This window comes from Hibiscus syriacus, unplaced genomic scaffold (assembly GCF_006381635.1).
Source record: "Hibiscus syriacus cultivar Baekdansim isolate YM2019G1 unplaced genomic scaffold, ASM638163v2 tig00111650_pilon, whole genome shotgun sequence".
Taxonomy (NCBI): Eukaryota; Viridiplantae; Streptophyta; class Magnoliopsida; order Malvales; family Malvaceae; genus Hibiscus; species Hibiscus syriacus.
In genome coordinates this window covers 702,171-727,566 of record NW_024063146.1, presented here as the reverse complement: position 1 = coordinate 727,566, position 25,396 = coordinate 702,171, and the positions used below count along the sequence as shown (strand labels likewise).

Sequence of the window (25,396 nt, the reverse complement as noted above, 5' to 3'; positions counted from 1 at the left end):
TGGTTATAGAGTAAACTCAAAAGATATGACTTTATGAATAGATTGCATTCAAACCATGACATTGCTCGGACACACGACAGTTTGGTGTTACCACCACTGCAATTGTCAAGTCAAAGACTTTTTGATGAGATGAACCCTTTAGCTAGCCCAATAGAGGCGATTATAATATTTATATACAATAAAGTTGAATTCCCATATATATTTTCGTGCATGAGTCATAGATGTCACATCACTTTTAAAAGCTTTCCACTTTTGAAAATTCATTAAAAAATTTCGTTTCAAATCATAAAGCTTTTAATTTAATAAATCAAAACACTCATTTAATTATAATATGTAAACAAATCTTAAAGGTTTGAACATCTTTAATTTTTACATCATCATATGTCAATACTTTTCAGAGCATATTTCTAGGTTTATTACATGCAAACTAAATACATCAAAAATAGACATGGTTGTCGTACAGTTACTGATGAGGCAACCCTTGCTTTGCGATGTTAGATGAACTCCTTACTCTGCTCGAGCTAACCTACGCATAAAATCAACACACGCTAAGTAATAACTTAGTGAGGCATAATAACAATGAGGTGAATATTCTTTTAAAATGTACATATGCCATAACTATAAAATATAAATTGATATTTAACTCTTATAAATTCAATGGGTTTCTCACACGTAGTGCATATAGGTAATTCACAACTCATTATGAATTATGTGGGGTGCATACATTGTTCCAATACGGAAATTCATAAACTAATTATGAATTTCTTAGGTTGCACACATAGTGCCAATACGAAAATTCATAAACTAATTATTAATTTCTTAGGTTGAACACATAGTGCCAATACAGAAATTCATAAACTTATTATGAATTTCTTAGGTTGCACACATAGTGCCAATATGGAAATTCATAAACTAATTATGAATTTCTTAGGTTGCACACATAGTGCCAATAGGGAAATTTATAAACTTATTATGAATTTCTTAAGTTACACACATAGTGCCAATATGAAAATTCATAAACTTATTAAGAATTTCTTAGGTTGCACACATAATGCTCATTTGATAAATGCAATACATACGTTAAGCAAAAATGCATCTATGACTTTCATAACATATAAGTACATAAGAAATGCACTCGCCTTGTTTGCCTCAATAGAATGCCTTTCTGATGTACGACTAATCGGAAACTTTATCTTTGCCCTTTTTTTTGCTAGACTCAGGAGCTTGATTTTGATCTACACAAACATCCATAATTACACACACAATACAAATGTAAGAATACTTTTTAACATTTATACTTCTAATAATACTCAAAAGTATTATTATTTCCAAATTCTATTATATTCCATCCTATCTTAAAGTTTCACATTGACTGATATCGGTACCCCTCCTATGGTATCGATACTTCTATATTATGATATCGATACTCCCTTTCAGTATCGATACCATTTCTGTATTCTGGAATCCATGGTATCAATACCTTACTCTTAGTATCGATACCCACATCAGTATCGATACTAATTGCATCAGTAACGATATTGTTCATTGAATTTCTTCAAATTTAATCCTATAATATCGGTACTATTCTTCCGGTACCAATACCCTTACCCAAATTTCCCATTTTTCAACTCTATTTTCACCCAAATTTTGTCAAATTCTCTTACTTTTACCTCCAACAATACTATTAAACTCTTCTTTACTTATCCCAACTAACTTTCCTTCATTAAGCTGCTTATAACATCTACAATCTCCAAAGAACATCCCAAACTAAAAATCATACTACTTTTTCATACATGTTTTTAATCTCTTATTTACTTATTTGACAAGTAAAATATACTTGTAACATCAATAAAAACTCATATTCCAACATATCGCCCAAAAAACCCATTTTCTTCAATCTCAAATAAATCATCCAGTTCTTAGTTTTAATCCTCTTTAACCCTTCCTTAAGCCTCTATAACATTCAAGGTTTCAATATCAGCCATTACACTAAAAGAAAAACCAACTTGGAAGAAACTCACCTTTGGCTATGGGGAGAGCACGGTTACAAGGAAAAATAAGAGAACTTAGCTTGTTTTCACACTTTTCCCCTTTTTCCTCTTCTTAAATACTCTAATATAAAAAATTGAATTTTAAATTTATTTTCCTCTAAAGTACAAAAATAGCCTTTCATTTTTCATTCTTTCTAGTTGGTCTTAATCATAATTTCTAAATCATTTTCTTATACTTTACCATTTATTTAATTTAATCCTCCAAATTTTTAAATCATTTCAATATATTCATTGACCTGATATTTGGGATATTACAATTACCCTCTTAAGAAAATTCTTCCTTGAATTTTAAAAAAGTACCTGATACGAAGAGGTGTGGAAACTGCTTCCTCATGTCCTCATCTCTTTACCAAGTAGTTTCTTCTATTTTGTGGTTTTGCCAAAACACTTTAACTAGAGGAATTTTCTTGTTACACAGTTCTTTGTTTTCTCTAGCCAAGATCCACACTGGTCCTTCCTCGTAAGTCAGATCTTGTCAAATCTTTATTTCCTCTAGTGTGATAACATGGGATAGATCTGATCTGTACCTTCTGAGTATCTATACGTGAAAAACATTGTGGATCTTGTCCGTATCAGGAGGCAAAATCAATTGATATGCTACTAGTCCAACACTTTTCAAAATCTCATAAGGTCTAATGAATTTCAGACCCAACTTTCCTTTGCGCACAAAACGTAATACTTTCTTCCAATGCGACACTTTCAGAAATACTTTGTCTCTCACTCGAAATTTCTTTTCAAATCAGCATAAGACTTTTATCGATCAGAGGCTATCTTTAGATTATCTCTGATAATTTTCACTTTCGCTACCATGTCTTTCATCAATTTCGGGCCCACTAGATCTCGATATTTTAGTTCAAACCAATTTAATGGTGTTAAGCATTTCCTCCCATACAAAGCTTCATATGGGGCCATCTTAATACTCGATTAGTAACTATTATTATAAGGAAATTCCGCCAAAGGCAAATACCTTTCCCATGATCCTTTAAAATCACACATGCCATTAGCATATCCTCTAATATCTGAATCGTTCGTTCTGACTGTTCATCTATTTACGGATGAAAAGTTGTGCTAAAAGTCAATTGAGTACCCAATGCCCCATACAAGGACTTCCAAAATCTTGAATTAAACCTTGGGTCTTGATTAGATACTATCGATATAGACACTCTATGCAGCCTAACTATCTCCTTTACATACAATTTTGTATATTTATCCATTGAGTAATCTACCCGAACTGGAATAAAGTGAGTTATCTTGGTCAGTTTGTCTACAATTATCCATATCGAGTTCTTTTTACCTGATGAAAAAGGTAGCCCCAAAACAAAATCCATTGTAAATCATTCCTACTTCCATTCGGGACTGGATATCGGTTACAACAATCCATACGACACTTGATGTTCAGCTTTCACTTGCTAACATGTCAAACATCTTGCAACAAACTCTGATACATCCATTTTCATACCAGGCCACCAATAATTACTCTTTAAATCCTGATACATCTTATTCCCGCATGGATGCATCGTCAAAGGACTATAGTGTTCCTTGGAAAGAATATATTTCTTAAGTTTATCGTTATCAGGAATGCAAAGTCTTCCACGATAATATAAACATCCATCAGTCTTCATTTTGAAGTCTTTGACCTCTTCTTTTTCTACTTGCGTCATCCTCGCCATGCATTTCTCATCTTTACCTTGTAGCTCTTTTACCCGATCAAAAAGTATCAACTTTAACTTAAGTTGGCGATCAAGACACCATCTTCCTTTAAAGACATACGCGCATCCAAAGCCCATAGTGTTGCAAAAGTCTTTCGACTAAGTTCATCAGCTACTACATTAGCTTTTCTTGGATGATAATGGATGATCAAATCATAATCTTTTAAAAGCTCAATCCATCTTTTCTGTCTCAAGTTTAGTTCTTTTTGAGTCAGCAAGTACTTTAGACTCTTGTGATCCGTATAAATATGGCAACACTCACCGTACAAATAATGACACCAAAATTTCATAGCAAACACGAACGCTGCCAATTCTAAGTCATGTATCGAGTAATTTCTATCATGATTTTTTAGCTATCTTGAGGCATAAGCCACAACTTTTCCATCTTGTATAAGCACACATCCCAACCCATTGTGAGATGCATCACTAAAAATTACATAGTCTTTACCTAACTCAGGTTGTACGAGCATTGGGCCTCTGTTACTATTTTCTTTAACATTTCAAAACTTTCTTGGCATTTCTCCATCCAAACAAAAGGCACATCTTTCCATAACAACTTAGTTAGAGTCGAAGCTAACATTGAGAAGTTCTTCATTAACCGTATATAATAACCAGCAAGCCCAAGAAACTCTAAACTTTAGAAACATTATTTGGGGGTTGCCAATCCACTATAGCTTAAATCTTTTTGGGATATACACTTATGCCTTCTATGGAGACTATATGACCAAGGAAAGCAATCTCAGCTAACCAAAATTCACATTAGACAATTTGGCATACAACTTCTTTTCTCGATGTGTCTGAAAGACCACTCTAAGATGGGCATTATGTTCCTTTCATGACTTGGAATACATTAAAATATTATCTATAAATACAACCACGATCCAAGTAAGGTTGGAATACTCGATTCATCAAGTCCATAAATGTTGCAGGAGCATTAGTTAATCCAAATGGCATCACTACAAATTCGTAGTGTCCATATCTAGTCTGAAAAGTTGTCTTTGAAATGTCATCCTCTTTTATCTTTAATTGGCGGTACCTTGACCTCAGGTCGATCATAGAAAACACTGTTGCTCCTTTCAGTTGATCGAATAGATCATCAATCCTCAGAAAATGATACTTATTCTTTATCATTACCTTATTTAACTGACGGTAGTCGATGCATAATCGCATAGACATGTTCTTCTTTTTCGTAAACAACACAGGTTCTCCTCAAGGAGAAACATTGGGTCTCACAAATCCCTTATCGAGTAGCTCTTTCAATTAGGCTTTTAATTCTCTTAACTCTGTTTGAGCCATTTGATATGGATCCATATAAACAGGATTAGTACCCGGGTAAAACTCAATCTTGAATTCTACTTCACGATCTGGAGGTAAACCTGGTATTCTTCTGGAAAAACCTATGGAAACTCCTTAACTGTTGGCATATCATTCAATCTCGCTTTCGATACTCGAGTGTCTATTACATTAGCTACGAAATTTATGTACCCTTTTGACATCATATTCCTTGCAGTCATGGCTAATATTACATTAGATGGTGATTTCACTTTTATGCCAATCACTACTAATACAGAGCCTTTCGCATCCTTAAAAAATAATCGATTCTTGCGACAATCGACCCATCATTGATGTGGAGACAACCAATCCATGCCCAAAATGATTTCAAATTCCTCGAAAGTCAATTCCATTAAGTTTGCCGGAAACACCATCCCTTGAATATTTATCGGGCATTTTCTACATACATGCGTTACTCTCGCACTGTGACCCATAGGGTTTATCGCTATCATCTCACTAAAAACTGGTTCTAAAGGATTTCTTGTAGTTCTAATCAACTTTGTTATGATAAATACAGACTCATAAAAAAGATTAAATGTACCTGTTATGATCTCCGGGTCATCCCGATCTTCATTGGTCTTAATGTTGTAAATTCTGGCGACTCCCTGAGTTTCTTGTCGCTATTTTGACTCAGGTTGTCTGCCAGATCTTCCTCTTACTCTTCTTCTATTAGATGTTGCTACTGGTCTCCTAGTTTTCATTGATCTATCTCCATATCTCTTTGGACAATTCCGAGTATAGTGACCAGATTCATCACAATGAAAACAAGCGCTAGAGAGCACTCTATATACTTCCCGATGTGATTTACCACGTGTATGACATGGAGTTCTCTCTACAAATGCTTTACCTGAGCTAGCAGTAAAAGATTGGGATTGTTTAGTTTTCTTGAAGCTACAGCAGAACCAGCTCTGTCTAAATATTGGGAACTCGAACCCTTGTCCCTCTTTGCCTGATGGAAAGTTGAAGACATTCCAACTCTTTTTTCCTTCTACAAACCTTACTCCACTTCTAGAGTCTCTTCTTGAGCTCTTTCAATGGCCTTAGCTCGGTTAATAACTTCTTGTAAGCTAGGCAAATTTAAAGCCATCATCATTTCTTTCAATTTAGGCATCAAGCCCTCGATAAACCAATCACGTCGAGATTTGTCATTGGGAAATACCTTAGTAGCAAAACAACATAGCTTGTTGTACTCAGCCTTGTACTCATGTACTGCTCGATTGCCTTATTTTAGATTAAGAAACTTCAGCAGCATCGCCCTCATAAATTGCTCCCCGATGTACTTATTCTTAAACTCGTCTTAAATAATTGCCATGTCACCTGTTCAGGTGGTGCATACATTATAGTGTTTGTCCACCACACCTGAGCTGATCCTCGAAGTAAAGATACAGCTCCGCCCAGCTTTTCAGAATTTGAGCATTGTAGACTTTCCAGTATCACCACAACATCGTTTAACCATAAATCAGCATCCATCGGACCTTTGTCCTCTTCTCCTTGGAACTTAGGAGCTCCAAAACTTCTCAACTCTTTTGGGATTAATATCCGCGGGGCTGGCGAATAGGGGGAGGTGGAGAAGGTTGAAAACAAGTCAAGATTGCATCGAGAGGCTGCATGAAAGCTCCAAACTCTGGCATTGTCATACCCTGATGTGCTGGTGCACTAACATTTTCAGAAGGAATCGGGAGCTCACTATTAACTTCATAGCTCTCGCTTCCTGACTCTTCTCTAATTTCTTGACCAGACGCTCTCCGCGAATTCGTAGAATCCAACATCTAATAAAACATGCATAATGATAACACTCAAGTTAGTAAGGAGTGACATCAATCATATTCTATCTACACAATAACAATAACATTGACATCTAAGTGGCATGTAAACCCTTTTTACAGTAATAATACACCTGGTTTCAACCGAGAATCGGCTAAACCTATAGCTCTAATACCAATAAATATAATGCCCAATTCCCGTATACATTTCCATACACAAGTCATAGATGTCACATCACTTTTAAAAGCTTTCCACTTTTGAAAATCCATTAAAATTTTTCATTTCAAATCATAAATCTTTTAATTTAATAAAACCAAAATATTCATTTAATTATAATATGTAAACATATCTTAAAGGTTTGAACATCTTTAATTTTTACATCATCATATGTCAAAATACTTTTTCAGAGCATATTTCTAGGTCTATTACATGCCAACTAAATACATCAAAAGTAGACATGGTTGTCGTATAGTTACTGATGATGCGACCCTTGCTTTGCGATGTCAGATGCACTCCTTACTCCGCTCGAGCTAACCTACGCATGAAATCAACACACGCTAAGTAATCACATAGTGAGGCGTAATAACAATGAGGTAAATGTTCTTTTAAAACATACATATGCCATAACTATCAAATATAAATTGATATTTCAACTTTTTATAAATTCAATGGGTTTCTCACAAGTAGTGCAGATACGGTAATTCACAACTCATTATGAAATACGTGGGGTGCACACATAGTGCCAATACGAAAATTCATAAGCTTATTATGAATTTCTTAGGTTGTACACATAGTGCCAATGCGGAAATTCATAAACTAATTATGAATTTCTTAGGTTGCACACGTAGTGCCAATACGAAAATTCATAAAGTAATTATGAATTTCTTAGGTTGCACACATAGTGCCAATACGGAAATTCATAAACTTATTATGAATTTCTTAGGTTGCACACATAGTGCCAATACGAAAATTCATAAACTTATTATGAATTTCTTAGGTTGCACACATAGTGCCAATACGAAAATTCATAAACTTATTATGAATTTCTTAGGTTGCACACATAGTGCCAATACGAAAATTCATAAACTTATTATGAATTTCTTAGGTTGCACACATAGTGTCAATACGAAAATTCATAAACTAATTATGAATTTCTTAGGCTGCACTCATAGTGCCAATACGAAATTCATAAACTTATTATGAATTTCTTAGGTTGCACACATAGTGCCAATATGGAAATTCATAAATTTATTATGAATTTCTTAAGTTGCACACATAGTGCTCATTCGGTAAATGCAATACATACATTAAGCAAAAATGCATCTATGACTTTCATAACATATAAGTACATAAGAAATCCACTCACCTTGTGTGCCTCAATAGAATGCCTTACTGATGTCCTACTAATCGACAACTTTATCTTTGCCATTTTTTCTTGCTAGACTCAGGAGCTTGATTTTGATCTACACAAACATCTATAATTACACACACAATACAAATGTTAGTTTACTTTCTAACATTTATACTTCTAATAATACTCAAAAGTACTATTATTTCCAAATTCTATTAAATTCCATCATATCTTAAAATTTCAGGTCGACTAGTATCGGTACCCCTCTTATGGTATCGATACTTCTATATTATGGTACTGATACTCCCTTTCAGTATCGATACCATTTCTGTATTTTGTAATCCATGGTATCAATACTTTACTCTTAGAATCGATACCCACATCAATATCGATAATAATTGCATCAGTATCGATAGTGTTCATCGAATTTCTTCAAATTTCTTCAAATTTAAACCTATAGTATCGATACTATTCTTCCAGTACCGATACCCTTAACCAGATTTCCCTTTTTTCAACTCGATTTTCACCCAAATTTCGTCAAATTCCTTACTTTTACCTCCAACAATACTATTAAACTCTTCTTTACTTATCCTACTAATTTTCCTTCATTAAGCTTCTTATAACATCTACAATCTCCAAAGAACATCCCAAACTAAAAATCATACATGTTTTTAACCACATCAAATGTTTCTAATCTCTTATTTACTTATTTGACAAGTCAAATATACTTGTAAACATCAATAAAAATTCATATTCCAATATGTCACCAAAAATTGATTTTCTTCAATCTCAAATAAATCATCAATTTCTTAGTTTTAATCCTCTTTAACCCTTCCTTAAGCCTCTATAACATTCAAGGTTTCAATACCAACCATTACACTAAAGCAAAAACCAACTTGGATGAATCTCACCTTTGGCTATAGGGAGAGCACGGTCACGGGGAAGAAGAAGAGAACTTAGCTTGTTTTCTCACTTTTCCCTTTTTCCTCTTATTAAATACTCTAATTTAAAAAATGAATTTTAAATCCATTTCCCTCTAAAGTACCAAAATACCCTTTCATTCTTTCATTCTTACTAATTGATCTTAATCACAAATTCTAAATTATTTTCTTATACTTTACCATTTATTTGTTTTAATCCTCCAAATTTTTAAATCCTTTCAATATAGTCACTGACCTGATATTTGAGATATTACAAGAATGGATAGAGGATAGAACTTGTAACACTTCCTTGTGTCGTTGTCGGTAACCCGTCGAGAAGCATATGATCTTCCTAATTGAAATAGGCACATATCCCAGCACATAGAAAAAATGCAAGAATGTGACCAGCCAATGATGAATTTTGGCACCCAAGTAGGGAATAGCCATGAAAATACCCACCTTGGGGCATGACCAAAAACCCAGATTACGTTGAAATAACAAAATTTAGACCGAAAGACACTGAAAATGAGTCTCATGACTTGGACTGTCAAGGGAATACCATGATTTTGAGCAGAGCTTACCTTGAAAATCAAACTAACTGAGCATCAATCAACTGTAAGGTCATAGAAGAACAACTCTGACAGTAATTATTTTGTGAGTTTAATATAGATGATAGGCAAAGAATATGGAAAGAAATAAGATGATCATATGGCTCTTCAAAGTTGTAAGCTTGAAACCATAAGTTCTTACACTGATATTTGAGTAAACCCTAGAGAAGAGTGATCAAGTGGAAGAAGACTAACTACTCCACTTTGGAGTCAAATGAAGTTTGAATCAACATTTATGCATTTATGAGAACATCATTTTCATAAAAGAAAAGGCATTACGTTGATACATTTAATTGCATTCACATTTCACTCATAAACGTATGATTTTTACAAATCTTCCAATGAAAAAGAAGATTCATAATGTCAAAATCCCAATGAGTAGAAGCTAGAATTCAAACCTTAAATATAGGGAATCATGTTTAGGGAGATAGAACTTGAAGAACAGGTAGGCTCAATCCACAGAAGAAGAATTACTTTGAAGTGGGTCATGTTACCCTACCATTAAGTTGTTTTGAAAATGAGAAAGCGATTTCCAAAGGTTCTCATTTAAATCTTTTCTAAAAATGAAAATTTTGAAAATTAAGAAAGTGATTTTCAAAGTTTCTTACCCAGTAAATTATTTCCAAAATTATTAAGTCATTTTGGCCATCAGTAAGTCTTTCGAGCATGATGCTTAAATCCTTCGGGTCATCTGTCAGTCTTTAGAGCAAGATGATAAGTCCTTCAGGCCATCCATAAGACCTTCGGACAGGATGTTTCCACATGATTTTTGAAAAAAAAATGATAAAGCGATTTCCAAAGTTTCTCATTTGATTTTTTCAGAAAATGAAATTTTTGAAAAGTAAGAAAGCGATTTCCAAAGTTTTATACCTAGTAAATTATTTCCAAAATTATTATTATTATTATTATTATTATTATTATTATTATTTATTATCTTTTTTTACAGACCCAACAGTTACCCGAATTGGGCCCAAATACAACATGCCCCAAGTAACCAAATCGGCCCAGTAGAACCAAGCCCAAAAACCGAAGCTCAACAAGCATCAACCCAAGACCAGAGGCCCAATCAACAAACCCAAATGACTCAACCCAATAGATACGACCCAGTTGCAGCCGACTCGACCCATTCAGCTAGGGTTTCAAAAGCCTAGCTCCTAACGTGTAATTAGCCGCCACCGACAAGAAGTTTGGTTGTCCAATCTTGCGCGTGTGGTACACGCGCCCAACCGATGCGTTAGCTTCACTGGTCACCTCCCTAGCCACGTGAGCTGCCGTCGTCATCATCAGTCTGACCAAACAGTGGCCAAAAACAATCCAAAACAATCAAAATCCAAGAAAATTATAAACCCATTAAAAAAACATGAGAAACCCCGATTTTCAGGATTTTTACATGCTCAAATCAGAGGAACCATGCCCGGTTTTTTCACTGCCAATCTTCACCAAACACGCCATCATTTTTAAGAGTGCAACAGAGACCATAAATAAAGAAAAGGGGGTTTAGAAAAAAGGTAAAAAAAGAAATAGAGGGAACATTCGGGTTTGGCCTAAAAAAGGGAGAAAATAGAAAAAATCATTTGAAAAGCTTTTGAAAAAAAACTAAATAATAAAGAAAAAAAGAGAGGAGTTTACCTTGAGTTTACTTTGTCGGGGATGAGGAGGGTCGGTTTAACATCGAAGGTAGATTGTTCTTTTACTTTTGGGGTTGGTTTATGTGATTTCGAGTGATTTATGTCTCGGTTTCGAGTTAGAAAGGTTGTTTTTAGTTTTAGGGGGTCATCGACCCATCGTCATGGCCGGTAGAGGCGGTGGTCGTAGGGTTTTGTGCAGAAAACGGAAAAGAAAAAAGAAATGAGAGGGAGAAGAAGGGAGAGCGACCGAAAAGAAAAAAAGAAGAGAGAGAAGGGTTTTAAGCCAAAATCACATAAATGAGTATTTAAAGCCCCCCAAACGACGCCGTTTTGGCCTAGGGTAAAGTTGCGTGTTTTGAGAAAAAGGGTTAATAGCAGTTTCAGTCCCTCTATCTTTGCATCCTTACATTTAGCCACCGACTAAAATTTTATTCCTTTTACTTCGAGCATTTGTTTTTTATCCGCATTATATTTTAGTCCTATGTACTTATTCATTTGTTTTATTTTTGTTTTACATTTGATATATAATTTTGAATGATTTCATTTTAGTCCTCTTTAGTATTTATGGATTATTAGTGATATCAGCATCCATACTTCTATTGTTTACGCTTTTATTTTTATTCTGAGCTAAATTTACATTTATGCCTATTTAGTTGATGTAATTTGTAACTTTGATTTTTCATATATGCCTATTTAGTTGATGTAATTTGTAACTTTGATTTTTCATATGTACATATTTTCATTAATGTCCTTTATGTATTACTATATGTCATTTTTAAATGTATTATATATACATGCATACAGTAAATTCCATTTCTTATGTTTGGAAATTTGCTTTGAATATAGGTTCGTGTATATATATATGGTAACATGTTTAGCGCATTTATAGCATATATATTTATGCCTATTAATGCTTTCTTGATTTCACATGTATATGCGCAACTTTGATTAACTTTCCTTCTTTCCATTTATAAAGTATTTTTTACGCCTACGTATATATTGTTTTGTGTTTTGGATTAAAGCATAATGTGTATATTTTGTGAGTCGTATACCTTTGTTTATATCATTTTTATATTTATTTTCATATTGATTTATTTGTTCATCATGCATTTTGACCCATCATTTACATATTTGTTAATTTCTTGCTATTTGTTAATTTCTTGCTATTTGTAATTTTTTTTAAATATTATTTTACTAGAGAAATTTATAAAAACGCGTCTTAACTGACAAGGAGTGTGTTTCCAAGAATTGTTCGAACAAAATAATACCTTTTATATATTCGAATGAATTTGTTTTTTTATTTAATATATATATATATATATGTATTTTATCTAAAAATTTGGGCAATATTATTTTATATGGGAAATCTATGAAAATGCTCCCTTAACTAACAAGGAAGGTATTTTCAAGAATTGTTCGTACAAAATAAAAAACCTTATATTTTTTTCTAAAAATGATCATAATTTAAATGTATATTTGAATTTGCCAATTTCAATATTTAGATAACGTATAATCGCTTAGGTACCGATTTCGGACGTCGTGGGGGTGCTAATCATTCCCCACACGTAATCGACTCCCAAACCCTTTTTCAAAACGAATTTCTGGTTAAACGCATATCATTTTATATCTTTTAAAATTATTTTTCTTAAAATTATTTTAAAAGGCATTTTTAGGTATTCGACCTACCTAACCCAAAGGTCGATTGCGACTCCAAATTTACTTGTTTTTACATTTATTTTAAAACCCAATTTTTTCCACGATTAAGTTGGATCGCTCCCCACCATAGCACTAAAAATTTTAAGGATCGTTCCGACATAATTTTTTGCGACGTACCTTGTCTTTGCGACGTACTGCATGATCTAGAATAACGATAGGTTCGTTATTAACTATGTTCCATTACTTTTCATTAGCGACCAAAGGGAAGTCATGTTCATATATATTGAATATGACCTCAAGCTTTATATATATATATATATCATCCATATATGTCATTTAATCCACACGGACAAATAAATATACAACAATGACATGTAGACATAGATATTTAAGTGCTTGAAAGATTCTACATTCGTACCAATGCTTTTACATATCAATCTGGTACAAGTTTTGGACTATACATAAATCATGTAAGGTGTTTTAAAACAGTAATCAAACCATGCTCACCATTCTGGAAATTCCTCTCAAAACATGTACAACAGAAATTAAACTCCCAAATCCAATGATAAAGATATAGTATAATGGTCCCAATTAACCATCTATAAACATTAATTACCTCCAACAACATCACAATCAACATTTTAGTTATTTTCTAGAAGGGTAAACTATGCGAATAGTCCCTTTTGTTTAGGGTCTGATCAATTTTAGTCATTAATTTAAAAATTAAGAGTAAATAATCTCTTACATTATCGGTTTGTCAAATTTAAGCCCATCTGTTATTATTTTCCATTAACCCCCTTTTGTTTAAGTCCTAGCATGGTTGAGGGACTAAAATAGAACGAGAGTTAACGGCTAAGGGACTAAAATCGAATGGGTCGATGACGTTAGGGACCATTTCCCCTTAATTTTTAAATTGGTGGCCAAATTCGGTCAGATAAAAAACATAGGGGACTATTTGCATAGTTTACCCTTTCTAAAATATCAGTCTAAACAATCAATAAAATAATTAGATCTTTTAATTCTCATTTTTCTTTAATAGTTTGGGATGATTACAAGGTAATATATATTCATAACTTTCTTAACTTATTGATAACGAGCGCACACTTTGTAGACACAGTTGCTAGAGCCTAAAACCTCTAGGGAGAATATCATTTCATTTTATCACTGAGGCCACTTCATATGTTATTTGATTCTCATTTTAATCGTTCATATCAAGTTTAGAAATCATTAAAAATAATTATAAAATCAACTAGAAATCAAGATTTAATAATCAAGTACAAAAAATACATTTAGAAATTAAAATCTCATATACAAAATTCATCGAATTTGGATCTTTCATTTGGGTGGATCCGATCTTTATGTAAAAGACATAAACAACCTTTAAGATGATAAAAAATGATACCTTACATCAATCTTGAGATAAGAATGAAAATCAAGTTAGAAAATGAGACGATGATGAAGAAATTAGAGAGAAGTTTAAAGATTTTTGAGAATTTTAGAAATAAAGAGTAATGGAAGAATGAGATAGTAACATATTAGTTTTAATAAAGGGTAAACTACACAACTGGTCCTCCTATTATAGGCCATTGTTTTGTTGAATCACTCGACTATTAAAAATTATAAAATGATCCTCTAACTATAGGGCACTTTATTGAGTCTCATGACTATTAAAACTTACAAAATGGTTCTCTAACTATAGGGCATTGTTTTGTTGAGTCCCCTAACTATTAAAAGTTACAAAATCATCACTCGACTATTTGTATTTTACAGACTCGTTTTTTTCGTTAAAAATTGGTGGTCGTCTAAGCTGGACGGTAGCATATTAATTGAGATATGATAAAATCATACTAATTTTACTAGTAGATTTTGATAAATTATATATTAGAATTTTATCAAAAAATTGAATATAAAAATTAAAATATAGAAATATAAATAAATAAATTATTAAAATTTATATTAATTAAATTAGTATCATTATAATATAAACATATTATGATACCGAATTAGATTTTTGTGTCCTTATTTTTAAAGGAATATAATGATAAATTTATTATTATGGTTTATTTCAAAGGAATTTGAAGGATTCTAAACTAGATTTGTGAAGTTTTAGCCATTTTCTAATGAAACTAACATCACATTTAGGAGGTTAAAAATGTGTGAATATAAAATTTTGACGTTCAATGATCATCCATGACAACAATCAGCGATGATCTATGATGGGAATCAATATATTATCTAAAGTTTAGGGTCAAATTAGTATTCCGTCTAAAATCTAGGGATCAAGTTAAAATTTAAATATTTTTATTAGCTTGCCACATCATCAAACTAAGGAAAGTTAATAGATCATTTACCAAAACAAGGACGATCGTAAACAAAAGTTACTAGAATGACATTTTCTCAAAGTTGTTGATCAAAGCAAGATGGATTGAAAACAGAAGAGATTGCGGATGTAGTTTACCATATATATATATATATATATATATATATATTGAAGGAGTTTGAATTGAATGTGAACTTTTAGGGGCTAAAAAGTAATTTTTCCATTAATGAATATTTTAGATTTCCAAATAAAATTAACATAATAACATGGACAGTATAACATAAACACACAAATTAATTAAGTGTAAAGTATACAAATGGTCCCTCGACTATATGGTGTTGTTTTGTTGACTCTTAAACTATTAAAAGTTACAAAATTATCCATTGACTATAGAATATTATTTTGTTGAGTCCCCTGACTATTATTATATTTATATTGGCCCAACCTCCATACATAATTATATATATAACTGTTATTATATTTTTAAATTAAAAATATTTATGAATTATGTTATATAATTTTTTATTATATTTATATTAGCCCAACCTGTAATTTTTTTTGGATTGACCATTGTTTGGAACATATTTTATCACATCTCAGTCAACAGGTTAACGTCAACGCAGTTACTCAAACGGTCGAATAGAAAAGGATGAGTTTGGAACATATTAATAGTTAGATGACAATTTTGTAACCTTTAATAGTCAAAGACTCAACAAATCAACACCCTATAGTCGAGAGACATTTATGTAATTTACCATCAATTTATTGCCATTAAAAGCAAAAACATTTCGCAAAGAGGCTGAAATGTGTAGTAAATTAAGATGTAAAATCCAGAAAAGTGGTCAAAAAAAGAAGCACAAGTTTCGGCTCTCGATTCGTTGCTCTAAACATGTTCTTTCCTTTCACTAATAACCACAAGCGATTCTTACCTTACTCTCCAAGTCCCACGTCCCACCAAATTATCATATATCTTCTTCTCCACCATTTTCAATCATCTTCCATGCAAACTTCATCTTTCTTTTCAGTTAATTTCAAAAAGAAAAGATAGATATAAACTTCATCTTCCTTGATAATAATTTCATGTCCGAACCAAATAGATCAGTTGTTTCACTTGTTTTCCTCCTCGTTTTCTCGTCCATGTTTTCACAGAAGATGGTTTTTGGATCACCACCACCTGTTCATGAACGTATCATCAAGAGACCAGACCCTCTTCGACATTTGAAGGACTACAAAGGGTTCTTTAATGTCACCAACAAGCATTACCGGGCAGTGAGTTCCCAGTTTTTCCCCTTCATTTTATTCAATGTAGGAGAGAGAGAATATATATGTGTGTGTGTGTTTTGGAATTTAATGATGTTACAGTCAACGGCATTTACAGGAATTCATGGATATGCAATGGCGGGAGTTTGGACATTGTGTGGAGCATGTCTTGGGATTTTCATGATTTTCAAGAACTCATTAAGGAGCAACGAATCTTCTTCTTCTTGGTTTACTGTCCATTTGGAAAATTACTTTCTGCTGCTGCTTATATTGTTCCTCCTCTTAACGTTGCTCGCCATGTAAGTTCCTCTATTAGTCTTTGCTTCCATTTCTTAAGAACGTGTGTAATTTACGTGTGTGATTTTATCTTAGGGGTGAACTTATAAAATTTTAGTATGAGCATATTTATAAAATTTTAAGGATAAAATCAGATTATCAATAAAAAAATATAAATATATGAAAATTTAAAACTTTTAAGGGCAACTGTCACCACCTACTCCACCTTCGGTTCATCCCTAATCATAACCTTCCAAATTTACTAGGGCTCATAATTCAAAGATATTTTTAATTAATAAAAAAATTAATTATATTATATGTCCTCAAACTATATAACCTTCATTTTAATTTGATATTGAACTTGTGAATATTCTAATTACATCCTTAAACTATTACTCACATTCTAAATTAGTCCTTAAGCTTTTGAACATTCTAATTTCATCCCTAAACTATGACCATCTTTTTAAATTGGTCCCCAACTTTTGAATATTCCAATTCTATCCCAAAATTCAGCCAAATATGTAATTAGTTTTTACCATAATTTAACCTAATTTTTTTCAAGCATATAATAATATAACTTGGCCTAACGATTTTATTAACAAGGGATGTGGTTAATATATACATATAGTTTGGGAAGAAATTGAAATGTTCAAAATGTTTGGGGACCAATTTAGAATGAAGGTCATAGTTTAGGGATGACATTGAAATTTTAAAAAGTTTAAGAACTAATTTAGAATGATAGTCATGATTTAGGGATGAAATTAAAATATTTAAAAGATTAGGGACTAATCTAAAATAAAGATCATACTTTGAGAAAATGTGATACAATTATCTCTAAAAGAAAACTTTTCTCTAAAAGAAAACTTTTATAGTTTTTGAAGGTAGCGTTAGGTCCAAAAGTTTGAATGGAGATCATAAATTTCAGTTTAGTATAGTACACTCCAGGTTTAAAAAGCAATTGAATAATAAGTAATTAATCATAAAATTGTCATGAAATGGTTACTGTATTTAAGTTGGATATCTGTTTGGTGGGGATATTGGGGTCATGATCTCCTTAAAAATTTCAAAATTTCAATTTAAATCCTTAAATTAAAAAAAATTATTTGGGACTCACAGAATTTTTACAAATTCATATTTAATTTTAAAATTTTTTAATGTTCTTAATTAAACCCCTTCCATAAGTTTTAAAAATTTTCATTAAGCTTCTCAATTTTTTAAAAATTTTAGTTAGACTTCAATTTTTTGGAAAAAAATATAAACTAAACTCTTTAAAATTTTTGAAAATTTTAATTTAAACCTTTAATTTTTTTTGAAGTTTTAAGTTGCCCCTAAACTCTATCTCCAACTTCCACCACTACGGTATATCTCCAAGTTCCGCCCCTACGGTTTTTGTTAAAAGGTGAGAGGGAAATTTATGCTCTAAATGGTTACAGATGTATGAGTATTAGTGATATTGGCACAATCTTATTCCTTTTGTTGCCCCAAGCGAAGCTATAGAAACTGTTCTGATAAAATTGATACTTTTGCATGTGATTCAACCCAAAGAGTTGCTGCCAGCTTTGTCATTGCAGCAAACCAGATCTCACTGCAAAGAACAAAGGAACTGAAAAATACTCTGGTCCATGGTGGACTCGATGTTGCTCTATCCATCCGAAAAATAATTACTGCAATGACAAGAATGCAGTACCTTCTTCTTCCTTACGATCAACACACGTCCGAGAAATTGAATGTGACGACTCATAGACTCGGAAAGGAATCACGAACGATTCATGATTTCATTAGAGGTCATAAGCATTCTCTCGATGTGGCAGTTCATATTCCGTAAGCATCTGATTCGTTGACTGAAGCCTAATGAGCAGCAATGAATCTACAAATCTTACATTCGTCCTCGTTTTGTTTTCCGTTTTCATAGATACATAGCACATCTTGGTGTTGCCATTGTCAACCTGCTATTGTTGGTTTCTGCACTAGGTGAGTTGTGCCTGATTCCTGCACTAGATTTGTAGCAGAAATACTTCCTATTCAATCGAGAATTCTGTTCTCGACGATTAATTCGATTTCGACTAATCGATAGCTGCTTTAACTCAGTTCTGCTCCTGTTACATTGGCACCCTGGACTTATCTTGTAAGGAAATATCCCAATTCTTCCTTTAGCTTCTGTTGTAAGGGTGTGTGAACCTTCTGCCTTGTGTTTAAATGCTTTATCTTTGCATTTTCAGTATAATTCTTTTGTGCTGGATCTTAACAGTTGTGTGCTGGGTTTTGACCGGTTTCGATTTCTTCCTTCACACGTAAGTAAATGGTCCGAAATTCGTTTTGTTTCCCAGCATTGCATTTCCTTGCAAACCACGCAAGATGTTTTAAGACTCTCACCATTGCTGCCATGTAGTTTTGCTGAAGATACTTGTTCAACTTTTGAAGATTTTGTGCAAGAACCACACAACAACAGTTTAACCTCAATATTACCCTGCATGAATTCAACGAAATCGGAAAATTTTGACTGATATCGGCTCCACTGTCCACGATTTCATATTCAAGGTACGGAATTGGTTAGTATATCCATTGCAGAAATGTGAGACATGACACGGTTTTTATATGAAACTATAGTCTGTACCATATGTTGTAGTTAAACGCAAAAATAGATGAGGTGTGTGAAAAAATGGGGATCAACGAACAAAGTTTCGAAATGCTCGGCGGATTTCGGATGATATGTGACCCGTTCACCGGACCACCAAGCTACAGCTATGAACCTGAAGCATGTGCTGAAGATGCCATCCCCATCGGCAAAATACCAGATGTAAGCAAATATTACTTGTGCCTCAAGACATGAAAATCTTGAAGTTATAATGATAAAATTACTCATCAACATTTGCACAAATTGTCACTATAACCCTATTTTTTTAGAACATTATATACCTTAACATTCCAATTTTCGTTGAAAATACCCCAAATTAGAAGGAAACCGATAGTTGACTCGCGATTAACACATATTGCTGACATTACATTTTCACATGTGTTTAATTATTGACGTGATATATGCCACATCATTTTAGATGATGTGATATATGCCACATCATTTTAGATGATGTGATAATGCCACATTATCATCTCAGGTGACGTGGTAATGCCACATCATCATTATAGATGATGTGGTACATGTCAAATTAGTAATTAAGCACATGTGAAATGTTATGTCAGCAGCATGTATTGACCGTTACTCAACTAACAATTTTCTTTCCAAGGATATTTTATTTATAATTGTTTGATTAAAACATAACTCTCACGTGTCAGATCATTTCAAGGTTTACCTGTTACAAGGAGAATTCAACTAAAGCATGCATAGATGATGGGAAGTTCATCCCAGAGGATACTTCAGACAAAGCATTGGCATACAGCTACACTGTTGAGTCATTGCTTGATGTATATCCTGATCTGCAGAACTTGACAGAATGTGTAATGGTGAAGAACACATTCTCTAAGATTTCCCTGAATCAATGCAGGCCATTCAGCAAATCCCTTTTCTGGCAATGGGCTTCCATGCTATCCCTTTCCATTTTCATGATGTTTTTAGAGTTAACTTTGATTCTCAAAACTTATCAAGTAAAGGGAAGAAACTTTTCTATGTTTTCAATCTTCCCCAACCCATCAAACTCTACTAATATAGAACATCAAAATGTACAATGAATATTTCTAAAAATGTATCCTTTGTAAATAAAATAACTTATTTTGGCACGAACCAAACGACTTCGGTAGAAAGGAATTGTTTGAGGTTCTGGTTCGACCACCATGAATATCAGAGGTGTGAGTGTTTCAATATCAAATGATCGAGAATTATCTTTGAACAGATAATGTCTTGTACTTAATCATTAATAATAAAAAAAAAGAACTTCTTTTGTGAAAAAGAAACTTCTGAAAAGGGAATAAGTTAAAATGATGGGAGTTGATGTTATTGTTGATTGAGAAATAGAGAAATACTACCATCTACACAAAATTATATGATAGATAACTTTTCTATAAATATAAATTTTATAAAAAGTAGTTTATTGTTCATGTGATTAAATCTAATATATGATCTGAATAATCATTTGAAATTCAGTTAAGCTAACTTATAAGACATTCATCGTCAGTGTCATCACTATCACTTCACCATTGCTTATTGTCAGCTGTCACGGACCGTGAGTTTCGAGTCGAGACGAATACGAACCAATCTGCCCAAGATTACATCAACCATGTCTTAGGCCTTTTCAAACCAACAGAATTGGCCGGTCCTTGAAGAATGCTGATAAGTCATGTACATTGTCTCTAATTTGAATTTTATATAGAGATAAGATTGATCTTTTTACTTTCGTATTGATCTAAACATTTTTATTTGGATTTCAGGTTGACTTATGGCAATACTAACCCTAGCCTTGGTAGTGTAAGCATCTTTCGTACATCTAGTATGCAATGGATCATGATGTAAACAGGGATGAACCGAAAGGGGCGGGTGAGGACAATAACTCCTCCGAAAATTTAAGATTATAATATACTTTTGATTTTTTCTACGTATTTTCAATTGAGAATATATTTTCGTCCCTTTAAATTTTATAAGTTTGTCCTTTTTTAAATTTTATAAATTCATCCTCTAATATAAAATCCTGTGTTCATTGAACATACGAGATGGCAAGGCAATTTACTCAAAGACAAGTAATTGGTAATATTCTAGACCCGATGTCGATAGTCATATTACAATAAAGTGCATGAGTCTTGATTATTTGATTGATTGATTGATTGCATGAATTGTTCTTCGACTAAGACTTATTAATATCATATTTGTTGATGAAACGCCTAAACTAACTATAGTAAAATTAGTTGTTAACCACTGAATTTTGTCAGCTTAGCGTTTGAAATCGTTTTGTTTTCACGTGAAGATTAATAAAGATTTGTTGTTCATGATCAGATAACAACATTATCGAGAGAAATCTTAATTGGACCTTACAGAGTACAACACATAAATTTTTACAACACATTTATCTATCAATCGTGTGTTTCACGTGAAAGGATTGAAAGCATGCAAGTAGCAAGAACAATGTAACAAATAAAAGATACAATATGCAAGTGTTCAATGAAGGTTTCAATCCATTCCACAGTTTAGACACCATCATTCCCTAGTAGAAGTTAATATTAAAGCAACAATCAATACGGAAAATTTAATCATTCTTTTGGTATAACTATCGGTTTTTTATTTATTAATTGACTAATTCGGATCGGTTACTGCAGTGGCGAAGGTGATCCTCCCAACCCAATTTACGAAAATTCAATCATATTCCGAAGGAAACTCCAATATATGTAGATACTAACAAACAACGTATGAAACACGATTCAAGCGATATCAATTGTTAAGAGATTATTGTTGTCATTGAGGTCTCGGATTCGAGTACTCTGTCATATGTTACAGTTGTATGAGCGTTCATTGTCAAATGATAAGAGTCTTTGAACATATACTACTTTGTATTCATCACAAATTAACTAATGTTTTTCATCATGGAGGGGCCTTTTTTACCTCAAAATAAAATGTTGGGGCCAAAATACTTGAAAAAAAAGAATAGGGGCCAAAATACTTAAAAAAAGAATAAGGATCAAAATAATCATTTTAGTAAATGTTGAGGGTTAATTTTAATATTATGCCTAAAGAAAAACTAGAGAACAGTGCCAAATCATATAATTTTCAAGGGTTTTTATGGCAACCAATGAAGGGGAAATGCAATACCAACTCCCAACGGTGAAGATTGCTGGTTTAACGATGAGTCCAAGTCCAACCAATTGCGGCGTCGACGGAAGCAGCACCAGTGGCGAAGAAGACGGAGACGCCGAGTGGAAAGCAGCCATTCAATCTATAGCCGCCACCACTACGGCCTCTTTCTCTGCTAACGGCTCCACGATTACAACAAGAAACAACCTTTCGACCCCAGATACAGATGATCATGTTGATGAAGCTGATGAAATAGATCAGAAAAAGCAACCCCAGAAGCTTACACACTACCAACTCAAGGTTCCCAAGTTTTTTCCATGTTTCTATCTTCATTTTTTTAGCATTAGCTTATGTGGGTAATTTTTGTGAATAATTGTATTAATATCAACTTAAAAAATATGAACTTTTAGATTCCATGTCAAGTTTCGAGTCCAGATTGTACTTGTCCTGTATTGTTATGTTTGCTAACTGTTTAAAGTCATAAGCAGGTACAAAAGCTTTTGGATGAGATGCTAGAGAAGAACTTGCTGATTGTGAAGGACTGTAATGTTCCAGATGATGATAGTTTGGTAATTGAAAGTGGGGTTCGTTTATTTAAAAATTCTGCTCCTGGGATAGTATTTGACCTTGTAGGTGAGTGTGTTTTTCGCTCATTGTCATCTCTTGCTGCATTTAAGAGAACATTTTACAATTTGCTTTTTTTCAAGTTTCAACCTGTTCCTTGTCTCTGTTGCTAGTATATCAGTATCGAGTGTTCGATTCTGGATTCAGAGTTTAGTGAATGGGAAAATAGGGGAAGCCTTTTTCGACAACAAATGAAACTTTTCTCATGGATTCTATTATCAGTTTTGAATAAAATTTGAACTTTTGTTACAGGATATCAGATGAATTGATGATTTATGATAGATTGGTGTTGATATGGCAATGTGTTTGTGCACTTGGTTTTCTTGGAAGAGTTATAAGTTATGGTATTTTATGTGTTTGAACTATTTTAAGTGTTCGATTCTGGATTCAGAGTTTAGTGACTGGGAAAATAGGGGAAGCCTTTTTCGACAACAAATGATACGTTACTCATGGATTCTATTATCAGTTTTGAATAAATTTGAACTTTTGTTACAGGATATCAGATAGATTGATGATTTATGATAGACTGGTGCCAATATGGCAATGTATTTGTGCATTTGGTTTTCTCGTCTGAGCTAGTTCTTGGAAGAGTTATAAGTTATGGCATTTTAAGTATTTGAATTATTTTAAGTGTTCTATTCTGGATTCAGAGTTTAGTGAATGGAAAAATAGGGGAAGCCTTTATCGACAACAAATCAAACTTTTCTCATGGATTCTATTATCAGTTTTGAAGAAATCTGAACTTTTGTTACAGGATATCAGATGAATTGATGATTTATAATAGATTGGTGTTGATATGGCAATATGTTTGTGCATTTGGTTTTCTCGCCTGAGTTAGTTCTTGGTAAGAGTTATAAGTTGTGGTATTTTAAGTATTTGAATTATTTATTTGCTATCAGATGAAATTCAAGGACCCAGAAAGAAACCAAAAATCCTTCCTGGAAGAGGGATTGATGAGAACTCGAAAGAGGTTCACTTGTTGTTCGGACATCTCTTTTGTTTCTGTTAACTCTTTTCTTTTCCCTATTCACTTTGGATGAATCCCTCTTAATGTATATCTGTCTGTCATTGTGGCATGCAGTTTAGACGACAACTACGGTCTATAGCTGTCGATGGAAAAGATATATTGGCTGCTGCAAGAGATGCAAACCAGAAAGCATTAGCTAGATTCGAAGCTAAAGCTGCAGCAGCTAAAGAAAAGGCCAAGAAAGAAGAAGCCAGAATTGCACAACTGAAAAAGATTAGAGGAGAGAGGTGGCTACCTTCAATGGCTAGAGAGATGCAGGTAAATCCCAAGTTTGAAAAATCATGATCTTGGTGGCATTTTCAGTCATCTAATCTCCTTTCTTCCTTCTTCGTTTTCTGGCTCAGTTAAGCAAACATTCTGGGCAACAGGTATAGACCAATCACTTGAAGCTGTTGAGATAGTTGTTTTTCCTTGATGAATACTACTGATTCGTAATCTAGCATGAGTTGTGACGATGCCTCCCGTTCTTGCTCTCTTGTTTTGCTGGTGCTGGAGATGACATTTCTTTTATGTTACATGTAACTTTTACATGTTCTGCAGTAGTCTACTTTTGAAATAGGAGGATGCAACTTGCAAGCTCCTCTTAATCAAGGTTTTTCCTACATGTAATAAGTACAAAGCGTAGGACGATTTTGCCAATCAGCATGTTTTTTTTAACCATCAATGAAGTAACAGTCAAGTTAACGTGATTAGTATTAAAAAATCATTACAAGATGTGATCTTCCTAGCCAAGAAATTGGCGTTCAAAACAAATATGAATCAAGAATGATGAAAGAAACTCCGTGCAACAAGCTAAAAGTGTACTCAATTGGCCCACCCTAATGTGGTTAACAATCCCAGATGGTAGAATTGAGGTTGTATAAAATACATTTGCAACCGTATTGGACTTGAATGGCATCCTTATGTTCGTGCTCTTAAATTGCAGATAGCATCCATGAAAGTGAATTTTACTCTCTTTTGGTTATTAGATAACAAAATAAGTAAAGATAAATAAAGCTCTATTAGCCACATGCTTTCAAAATGCAGATCATGCTGTCGTTTGATATAACAAATAAATCATTGAGCAGGAAAATGGCCTTATCTACTAATAAACCTTTTTTTTTTCTTCAGTTGCAATTGATGTTGTCAAAGTCTCATTT

At 33.1% G+C, this 25,396-nt stretch overlaps 2 protein-coding genes across 2 annotated transcripts; both read left to right on the top strand.

The window, feature by feature from the left end:
- The first annotated feature begins 16,375 nt into the window (after positions 1 to 16,375).
- Positions 16,376 to 20,590, top strand: LOC120166920. Its single transcript, XM_039176083.1, has 9 exons — positions 16,376 to 16,608; positions 16,702 to 16,898; positions 18,421 to 18,696; positions 18,788 to 18,846; positions 18,964 to 19,000; positions 19,095 to 19,166; positions 19,265 to 19,370; positions 19,502 to 19,672; positions 20,167 to 20,590. The coding sequence occupies exons 1-9, from the start codon at positions 16,420 to 16,422 to the stop codon at positions 20,557 to 20,559; spliced, it is 1,500 nt and encodes a 499-aa protein (XP_039032014.1). The 5' UTR covers positions 16,376 to 16,419; the 3' UTR covers positions 20,560 to 20,590.
- A 2,004-nt stretch (positions 20,591 to 22,594) lies between these two features.
- Positions 22,595 to 24,732, top strand: LOC120166955. Its single transcript, XM_039176106.1, has 5 exons — positions 22,595 to 22,906; positions 23,095 to 23,239; positions 24,130 to 24,200; positions 24,312 to 24,515; positions 24,602 to 24,732. Exons 1-5 carry the CDS (start codon positions 22,595 to 22,597, stop codon positions 24,629 to 24,631), a joined length of 762 nt encoding a protein of 253 aa, XP_039032037.1. The 3' UTR covers positions 24,632 to 24,732.
- Positions 24,733 to 25,396: the final 664 nt, after the last annotated feature.

Coding starts and splice junctions, on each gene's coding strand:
- LOC120166920 (XM_039176083.1), top strand. CDS start 16,420: ATGTCCGAACCAAATAGATCAGTTGTTTCACTTGTTTTCCTCCTCGTT. Junction 18,847..18,963: donor ATTGTTGGTTTCTGCACTAG/GTGAGTTGTGCC, acceptor GCTTTAACTCAG/TTCTGCTCCTGTTACATTGG. Junction 19,673..20,166: donor CCATCGGCAAAATACCAGAT/GTAAGCAAATAT, acceptor CTCACGTGTCAG/ATCATTTCAAGGTTTACCTG.
- LOC120166955 (XM_039176106.1), top strand. CDS start 22,595: ATGGCAACCAATGAAGGGGAAATGCAATACCAACTCCCAACGGTGAAG. Junction 22,907..23,094: donor TTACACACTACCAACTCAAG/GTTCCCAAGTTT, acceptor AGTCATAAGCAG/GTACAAAAGCTTTTGGATGA. Junction 23,240..24,129: donor GATAGTATTTGACCTTGTAG/GTGAGTGTGTTT, acceptor ATTTGCTATCAG/ATGAAATTCAAGGACCCAGA.